Here is a 10,730-nt window from a genome sequence, read left to right on the forward strand (position 1 = left end):
AAAACAAAAATGTAACACAGCAACAAACGACAACTACTGAATTACAGGCTGTTGACTTGGGACAGGCACATACATGATATGGTGGGGTAAACATGCTAGCGGGCTCCCAACCCACCCTAACCTGGGGCAGTGGTGAAACAGTTCAACAATACAACAAACTATGATAATCATTCGACAAAGTCTTAACTCATCAGATTGATACGAATAAAAATGCATCTAACAAAACCACACAGTGGACGTGGCCGGGTACTTGAACAGCCTAACAACAAAAATACACCAAGTACATTTCTGAGAGTACCTACAGTTATATTTTTTATTGAAGCAGAGCTATACAATTCATTATGTGTCTCTTGTTGGAGTTATTGGTGCCGAAGATAATTTTTTAACAACATCATTTTATTTAGTAATGTTGAAGTTTTTCGATTTCACTATACAATGCATCGCCAAACCCTGTTCCGATAACATCACGCTCAGTCCGTAAAACGTAATAGGCTGCTAACAATCTTTCATGTACTGCACATGCCAAAAACTTCTTGAGTGAATCAATGGCGGCCTGAGTAGGTGGTACTGATGAAAAATCACCAATAAAAGCAATTCCTAAAAATAAATGGTGTATATGTCATGAGTATTTTGAACTGATATTGATAGGATTATGAAGACAGTTGATATCCAAGTTGGATTAAAACACAGACCCTTTGTCCAAACACTATGCATATCACTAGAATCTCCCATAGACTGGTTACATGTCCTTTCTTTGTTTAGCTCTGACATATTGCAAGGGAGAAGACCAGCTTAGAATCTACCATTGCTTCATTTATGTTTGGCTCTTACATATATAAGCAACATTATGTTGCTAGGGAGAGGACCAGCTTAGAATATGTCATTGCTTCATATTTTGTTTGGCTCTTACATATATTAGCAACCTTATGTTGATAGGGAGAGGACCAGCTTAGAATCTGCCATGGCTTCATTTTTTGGTTTGCTCTTACATATATAAGCAACATTATGTTGCTAGGGAGAGGACCAGTCTAGGATCTGCAAGTGCTTCATTCCATTTTTTTTTATTAAAGACCTTTCGGGACAAAATTGAGTTGTAATTACAATATTTGGACGGATTTTTTGCCTTTTTAAATATTTTTAGAATTAACGGCCGTTGTTGTCTTATTATTTTTTCCTGGTTTCTCGATATATCGGCTTATTTTTCGCTGGATTATTGTTCGCTAGCTTCAGCCTGGTTTCGGGATTCTCTAGTATGTTGTAGTAATGATAGACCCATTAAACGATTTCATTAGCTGATGCTATAATTACCACAACTGAAATAAGAACGGACAATTGTAAACAACGCATTGACACAGGGGCTGTAGTTTGATTAAAATTGAGAATGGAAATGGGGAATGTGTCAAAGAGACAACAACCCGACCATAGAAAAAACAACAGCAGAAGGTCACTAACAGGTCTTCAATGTAGCGAGACATTCCCGCACCCGGAGGCGTCCTTCAGCTGGCCCCTAAACAAATATATACTAGTTCAGTGATAATGAACCCCATACTAATTTCCGAATTGTACACAAGAAACTAAAATTAAAAAAATACAAGACTAACAAAGGCCAGAGGCTCCTGACTTGGGACAGGCGCAAAAATGCGGCGGGGTTAAACATGTTTATGAGATCCCAACCCTCCCCCTATACCTCTAGCCAATGTAGAAAAGTAAATGCATAACAATACGCACATTTAAAATTCAATTCAAGAGAAGTCCGAGTCTGATGTCAGAAGATGTAACCAAAGAAAATAAACAAAATGACAATAATACATAAATACCAACAGACTACTAGCAGTTAACTGACATGCCAGCTCCAGACTTCAATTAAACTGATTGAAAGATTATGATTTCATCATATGAATATCAGGCACAATCCTTCCCGTTAGGGGTTTAGTATCACTGTTTGACAACTTGTCTAAACCGAAGTCATAGGAAAAACGAAAATAGAATAATTAAAAAAGAAAAGAAAAAGAAAAAGAAAATAATAATAATAAAAAAAAATAATCACACATCATGCTATCGCATGAGATATGTTTTTAACAAAAGAAAAGCTATGTTAACCTTGACCTGTTTTAAACATCTCTGGTTTTACAATTGTTGGTTTGAACGTTCGTGGTGAAGGTATATCCAGTATAGTGCTTCTGACGGACTATCACTGGGTCGCTACCGCTTCTTGCAGACTGTTAGGATGCAAAGTGTACCTTTTGGACCCTTTAGCCTCGCAGTCAGTACCATGATTTTATAACATGCATTTCCAACGATAGAATTAGTAACCATCACTAGTTTTTCAATTTTGATTTAAAGTGCTGACAATGAATACATTTCCAGAAAAATCACAGTCACTGCTGTTTTATACTGCATGAAGGCTACATTGTTTCGCAAACTCGCATCAACGTCGGATAACATTTAAGATACTACAATCTGAATTCTTTTTTGAACGACAGATGGAAATAATCTGAAGTCAGTACAAAATAAAAAAAAAGTTGTATGGCCTAATTGTGAAATTATATATTTTGGAGCTTTTAACTACAGTATCAACATGCCTTCATATGAGGAAATTTAGTTCGGGAAAGATGGCTGTTTATTTTGTTGTTGCATTTTTCATAAGATTTCAACATTCATATCTTTATCGTCACATGATATCTATGAAATTTATGTGTACGATATACATACCTAATGATATGTTGTCATAGAAATTTGCATGTTTTGCAACACTATCAAAACCATTTAATTCGTAGATGGTTCCATCACCACCGATGGCAAAGTTGAATTGTCCTGTAATTACAAGGTGTACAATCAAAAAAATCATATACAAACAACAGGAAGATGACCCAAAAAGTCTTTTTCATATAAGTTTAAATTTCTAGGTTAAAATCAATAAAAAATATCAGTACACACAGTTATCAAATAATAATGTATGTTTGGGCTTATTTTAGCCCTGTTATTTCACAGAAAATCCTAAATTGCAATGACACCACACAAAGAAATTCTCAGAAAATATAAATATTAATAAAGTATTGAGAAAATGTTTACAACACCAATAATTTGAAGCCATCAGCGAGAATTTTCATATGTCTATTAAAACTATGCAAATTTCAGGCACATTTTCAACTTAAATAGCATAACACACTAGTGTGGCTCCAAATGGAAGTTATTCTATACATGTAACTAATAGAATGTGTGCTATCAAATGTCGGCGTGATGATAACAGATTAATGTAAATCATTCCAATGTAACGCAAGATCATGTGACAGAGTGAAATTATACAGCAGGTAAATACATAACATAAGTAAAACTACTTACTATGCTGCCAGTTTTGAATATCAGTTCTAATCCTTTGTTCACAATCAGCTAATGTTACACATCGATCCCCTAAAGTGTGATGAACAACAACAAAATCTACACTGCATGAGAACTGTCTGGTTAAGTCGTTTATACTCTCATACTGCGAAGAGGCTTCCCAACTACTCCTGGATAGAATTTTAACACCAGTACAATTTAAATTATCATGTGACGGTTTTCCACTAGTAGGAGGGCAAAATGGAGCTGGTGGTAGTGTTGTTCCTTGGTGTAGTGTTGTGGTTACATGCATTGTCGTTGTTTGGGGAACTGGCGTTGTCGGCCGAGTTGTGGGCTGAGTTGTTGATTGTGTTGTTTGCCTTGTTGTAGACGCAACTGTTGTTGTGATTGGAACGTTATTATCTGAAAAGATTACATTTTTGTTGTAATCGATAGAGCTTTTGACATAGTTGCGTAACTTCAAATCTGGTATATAAGATTGTTTAGCCACTAACATATGTTCTTATAGAACCTAGTCTGCTAAAAAGGACTTTTATGTCATTTGAGAAAAGGCGAGCAAACAACTTTGTTATTAATGAAGATGATAACCAAGTATATCACCATAAGGGAGCTACCATTTAATTTTTATGGGTGGGTGGGGCTAGGATGAAATTTGAAAAAAATAGGCAGGACAGGAGTTTTGAGTAAAAAAATAAGGCAGGATGAGACACTTTGCAAAAAAAAAAAGGCAGGACCGAATAGAGTGAAAAATAAAAAGGTAGGACAGAGATTACAACTAAAAACAATGCAGGACAAAATTTTTCATCCTAGCCCCCCCCCCCCCCCCCATAAAAATCAAATGGTAGCTCCCTAACTTTGAAGTATGTGCCCGTCCCAAATAAGGTTCCTACAATTCAGTGTTGTTTGATGATGTAGGTCAACCATTTTCCGTTTATTTATCCTTTCGGGGCTATTTAAAGCTTACTACACTATATAGGTTTTGCTCATTGTCAAAGACTATTTCTAGAACTATAGTTTGTTTGCTTCTATATCATTTGTTCTCTGATGGAGAGTTGTCTCATTTGCAATCATATCACATCTTCTTATTTTTTTTACATTGCTGTCAATCTGGAATAAAATGTTATACTTTTACATTATGTCAAATGTGAGGAAATCTATGAAAATAACCTTTTCTATATATTTGGTGTTTTTCTTATTTTCCGTCACCAACCCGCTCAAACCAAAACATTTGAGACCAAGGACTTAGAAACGTTAGGAACTTTATGAAAAAACCCCAAAAAAACCTTAAAGAATATCGTCAACTTTGCCCGGAGGACCCCGAACCGGGGTTTCTAAGTAATTTTTAAATTTATGAAATTTTAAAAGAAAAAAATAAGATACACATCGTGTCAATATATATCAAAGCACTGACAACCTTGCTGGTCTAACACTCCGGGTTTAACAGTCATCAAGCAGTTGTAATTTTACACCGCTATAAGAATGATACATAAATAAAAAGCAGACGAAAGGCGGCTGTATATCTATTAACAGTACAAGCTTTGTTAGAAGGTTAGCATCTTTTATCAACACATTCTAGCATAAATTATAGTCACCTTACAAAATTATAGGTGTATCAATACAATCAACTTACCATCACACTTTACTTTATCGAATGCTGTGTTGATTTTTTCAACAAAAGCGTGCTGTAATAATAAACAATATTATATACTAATAAATGGTCGTTTTCCTGCATGACAACATGTTTTAGATAAGTATTTCATGAGCAGTGAAAGGTAAATGTAGGTTGATGACGAAACCAAATGTCCTGGAAACAAGTGCATTTAAGTAGAATATGTATATATGTATAGTTTGTGGCCATTTATAGATTACTGTTCGGTGTGAGCTAAGGCTCCGTGTTGAAGACCGTTCTTTGACCTATAATGATTACAATTTGTGACTTGGATGGAGAGTTGTCTCATTGGCACTCATACCACATCTTCTTATATCTATATAGAATGGAACTGTTCTTTGAAATTGAAGTAACGTTTTTTCTTTTAAATAAGATTTATCTACTATGATTAAAACGTTTCATACCAATCACTTACATGACCTTGATACATTATATGTGTCCAGTTTGCATTCTTGAAATGGACATGTTCCTTCAAGATTTCTACACATGTTCCGCCAGGGAGTTCTGTCACAGTAATATGTTGGTCTACAGGGAGGACTGTTCCCTTATGTACACACAGACAATCACGAGCAGAGGAATAGTTAGCTTCTAGTACGAAACAAACAGCTAAAACCTACAATTTCAATATAAAACATTAATTCGGATTGTTCAGTATTGATATAAAAAAAAAGAAGATGTGGTATAATTGGATTACTGACACAAAAAAAAATATAGGTTACCGTACGGCCAACAATCAGCAAATTCGAAACTCCATAGTCAGCTATAAAAGGCCCCGAAATGACCAATGTAGAACAAATCACAAGAATAAAGAAGCGGATACAAATTATTGACATAATAATAAAAATAAAATGTTACACAGCAACAAACAGCAACCGCGACACATTACTGACTCCTGACTTGAAAAAGACAACACACAAAATGTAGCGGGCTTAACTTGTTAGATCGCTAAACCTTCCCCTAACATGGGACTGATGCAGGAGCACAAAACAAGAACACATTATACAATTAAAAACCAATTGTTCAGAGAACAATTGAAGGTCTTTCCACTTGTAAAGATCTAATTTGATATTAAAATATAAAAAATCAGTTTAAAATGTTAGTTCCTATGGCTTTATGATGTATTAATATGAATTTAAAGCAAAGGTCAAAATTTAGAACGTCCTATTAACCTATGACCTTGGCTTCAATTTCAAGGTCACAAACCAAGGACCTTAAATCAAAAGACCCTAGGTCTTTAATATGTTTGGTTAAAGAGTAATATCACTTTACGCGTAATTCTGAATGTAAGATGGGCAAAAACTCCCAATTAATGTGTGCGCACCCTTTCAACCAAAAAATACAAGTAAGGACATCTTGCAACTAACAATTTATGAAAAAATATTTGTCGATATGTCATATGGTATTTGAAAATCAGTGAAAATAAGCAAAAAATCAATTTAGAACATGACCTTGACCTTTGACATTGACCTCATTTTCTTTTTTTGAACCAATGACTTCAAATCTGAAGACCCTAGGTCTCTATCACTTATGGTTTACCAGTTAGAAATGCATATCACTTGAATCAAATGAAAAAGGGGAAATAGCTCTGATATGGAGTCTCCTAATAGCTTCGGTCCAAATGAAGTCTTATCCTGAAGATGTAACGAGCAATTTGGTAAAATAAATTTGTCGTAATCTTTTACGGTTGTGAAGGAGTAGTGGCCACAAGGAAAACAGTGTTTGGGGAGATAACTCTTTCAACGTAAAGTGTTACGCGGTTGTAAATTTTTAAAGCGAATGAACTAATAAGCGACATCTTATGAAACAACAATACTACGCAAGAAAAAAAATTAGGTGAAAGAAAAAAAATAAAAAAATAAAATAATAATCAGAACAAAATCAATAGGTCTTTCCACGGAAAGGTGGAAAGACCTAATAACAATAAACGAAGAACAAATGTTTAATTTTTGGAAAGTGGTTTGTAAACTGTAGTTTGTCTTTTTGGTTTTTTTTTGCGACAATTTTGCCGGTCTCTCTTCTATTTGATTATTTTGATTCTCCAAGATTCTAACCAAAACTATTTTACTCTGATCAGTTCCAAGTGATCAGTTTGCTCCGTTTACATTAAAACTTATATTCACTTACACATATGCTTCAAAATCTTCGTTCAAGTGTATATTGTAGTTATTTGTATGCCTAAATTTATTTCAGTTGGCGTGTTGAGTTATGACTTCTCTAGACTATTTATGCATCAAATGTCAACAGCGGAGAATTATCATACAATTAAACAAGTGTTTTTGTTTATCGTTTGAAATGCTTTTATCGATCTTTTTATGATTTCATTATTGAACTTAGTGATCTAGGAAATTATTGATATTCAAGATTATCAAAAGAGATGCGAGACAGACAGCATCTTAACAACAAACGTTAACCTATATATACTTTATGTGACCTTCAACAATGAGAAAGGGTTCTCTCTGTATATCGAACATTAATCAGCTAAGAGATCAGACAAGTTATAAAAGTAACATAGGCAGAGACAACATAATTATCTGACAGGATTCACATATTTAATAAGATAAAACATGGTTTTAGAAAAGGGTAAAATTTAGGATATTTCTCATATCCTTTTCTATAATATTCACATAAAAAGGAAGGTTTTATTACTGACCTGGAGACAAAGTGAGAACTTCATGGTTTGTAGTAAGGTGTCATATCTTATCAGACACAGTGCGTATAACCTAGTAGTAACGTATTCTAGTGTTAGTAAGTACTTATCGAACAACGTATTGTATATGTAAATTTGAATTCAAACATTTCGCCCACTTTCACTTCTCTATACCATACTTGTTTTATACTTGAAAAGATTCAAACTAAACATTTATAAATATATATATATATACAGCAATAAAAAAAAGGTTATATAAAAGTATGACGTAAGTTAGGAATGATGTTCCAAAGCTATGAATGAACAAGGTTATAGATCATTGAAAAGCTTAGTCAAGGACACCTTATCAATCAGTCATCATAGTTAAACCACTGTGGTGACGTCAGCCTATTCATTTACCGTGGATACTTTTTTTTCTAGAATCAACGCTCCCTAAATCCGTCGCTGAAATGGACTCACCAGAATATATTCGATTGTTTTATTTGAGTGCCTAATTTCATTAAGTTTCAATTGAATACTTTACTGATTTATGTTAACTATTGGAATTATTTTAAAAACTTACATTTATTTTTTTTGTAATTTCTATATACCTTTCCTGGGAATCGAACCCGTCCATGAATTCTTTTACGTGTTTCTGACATCAACATATCGACGAAGCCTCTGGGATACCAATCGGTTACGATTTAAATGTCTATTTTATATATATAAATGAATAAATGATATACATAGGTACAACGGAAACACCGACATGTACTTTTATATATGCATAATAGGCAAACGTATAGTATGAGTTGGTAGCCACGAGGTTTCATGGTTAAGATAAATAGTAGGGTGCCCAGTATCGACAAAGAAGTCTAGTTAGCGAGTTTAAGTTAACGGATAACACACGGCTATATTTATATGCAAACTATTGGAAAATCATTATATTTTCCAATCATGAATGTCGTCGTAAGCTACTGTGGTCACGGTTTCAAAATTTTGTGCTTTTTTAGGGTACCCAACAGTCGGAAACCAGGTTGAAATAGAACAAAAAAATCGAAGCTCTTTGTTAGAGAAGGCGATAAATGTTTACTGTATTGTTTACTATAGTGACAAAATTTTTAAAAGTTAATAGAAACAAACAAAATTGCAATTTTCTTCTCAATTACGAGGTGTTTTATTTTAAAAACACCATTTGCATAAGTTTTCAATTTATCTAGTACATAGTTAAGCAGAACAATTAGATATCAAGTCGACGACATGGGTATCTTTCAAGTTGGATGAAGAAAATGCATAACCTCCGATTTTTATGAAAAAATTACCACGGACGGAAAACATGTCAATTAGTTCAGTAATTTTCGTGTCTGCCCTTCCATTATGTGACTGAAGAAAAAATTCAAAAAAATGGGTAACAATTGTATCGAGTATTTTGTCTTGATACCGTTCAAAGTAAGAATATTTCATACATCGTCTCGCTTCAGATTCTATAATTTTTATATATTAAAGCTACAGGTTGACTTTATAACACAAAAAAATCACAGTACTAAAAGATGAAATATATGGGTCAAGTGAAATACCTATCTAATGAGTCACAAAAACAGAGAAGGTGTGTTCGAATAGCTATTTTTTACTGAAAGTACTTGACGACAGTCTTTCAAGTTGGATGATGAAAATGCATATCTTCGAAAAATTCTAATTTTGTGTGTGTGATTACTAGGGTTTATAGTCTTCATACACTAAAAAAATCTAGTCTGCCCTTCCACGAAATATTTAATTAGAATTTTTTTAAATGTTTATGAATTTTCGAAAATTCCACCTGACAACCGATCAGACAATAGTTTTAAGTTGAATCAATGCAGACAAGATTATTAACTGATGCTCATTAGCTAGTTAATACATTTGTCTTTTAAAATACAACTGACATATAAGGATCGTAATGGTGCAATGTGGATAAATTTATCGGTTTCCAAGAGCAATATTGGTTGCGCGTCATCCCTACAATGGATTCCATTTCTACGATTGTGAAAATGAACTGGCGTAATGGGGAGATAATTTTGACGAAGTAGACTCCTGACTGCCCAAAAATACCTCCTCATATGATACAGGCCATCTTCAACACGAAAAATAAAATTATTGCTTTTTGTGTTATTTGTTCAAATGATATTATTTAGCTTAAAAAATAAATTATCATATAACAAAAGCTGAAAAGATTTATATAATTTAAGTATAAGTGTTTTATGGTTTTAGTAAGACTTTTTTTTTAGCTGAAATTTGCCACATTTTGAACGAAAGAAAATTTATTGCGTGTAACTTTCACAAAATTTTTACTCTGGTTTCATCAATAAAACATGGTTCATATATGTGCCAAATATATTTCGTGTAATGTTAATTGGTGAGAAGAAAATAGCAATTTATAACACAAATTTAGTGATATACCTGCTTTGATTCAAACACGCCTTTTTCTGTGCCGTTAATCGTTTTGTAGCTTACACTATCAGGTCATTAACTAGGATAATTATCACTTACGTCATTTCTCTTTTTACTTGTTGTATGGTCGATTTGTATGTTTTGAATAGTCGAGTTATTTTGAAGATCGTTGTTTTAATTTGTTTTAGGAAATATTTGTTTTGTTGGTTTTTATATTTTCAATTGTTTTTTAGAATTGTTTTTTTTTGATATAATTGTAATATACAAATCAAATCCTTCGGTCACGTTTCAGACCCGGAACATGACACACATTCACAGTCCTGTTTAACTATGCCCATCAAGCCCTAAACAAAGAAGAAATGAAATAAGTGAGTTATATGTCAGGGTTCTTAATTACTGAATTGCTCTTTAATATGAGACAAAATAGCACAAACAAAAGCTTTATCGAGGGTCTGGGAACACGGAAAGATCATGTATATTTAAGTATATTTCAAGCGTCGTTTATCTAGCTAGCGCTTCCAAGGACCCTAACTCTGCTCAGAAGGAGTATTCAGGTTTTAAGAATTATTTTGTACACCCGATAAAGTAAATACCCGCATGATTTTAAATGCTATTCATGTAGATAAAGAGTTCGGTGTGAAAGGCATATAGGGTAGGATAATAATAAAG

General features: G+C 33.5%; 1 protein-coding gene across 1 annotated transcript; it reads right to left on the minus strand.

The window, feature by feature from the left end:
- Nucleotides 1-281: 281 nt before the first annotated feature.
- LOC139511320 (uncharacterized) lies at nucleotides 282-7,742 on the minus strand. Its single transcript, XM_071297962.1, has 6 exons — nucleotides 7,659-7,742; nucleotides 5,424-5,621; nucleotides 4,970-5,021; nucleotides 3,343-3,741; nucleotides 2,713-2,814; nucleotides 282-597 (listed from the first exon to the last, which is right to left on the minus strand). The coding sequence occupies exons 1-6, from the start codon at nucleotides 7,680-7,682 to the stop codon at nucleotides 401-403; spliced, it is 972 nt and encodes a 323-aa protein (XP_071154063.1). The 5' UTR covers nucleotides 7,683-7,742; the 3' UTR covers nucleotides 282-400.
- Nucleotides 7,743-10,730: the final 2,988 nt, after the last annotated feature.

The sequence above is a fragment of the Mytilus edulis genome, chromosome 2 (assembly GCF_963676685.1).
Source record: "Mytilus edulis chromosome 2, xbMytEdul2.2, whole genome shotgun sequence".
Lineage (NCBI taxonomy): Eukaryota > Metazoa > Mollusca > Bivalvia > Mytilida > Mytilidae > Mytilus > Mytilus edulis.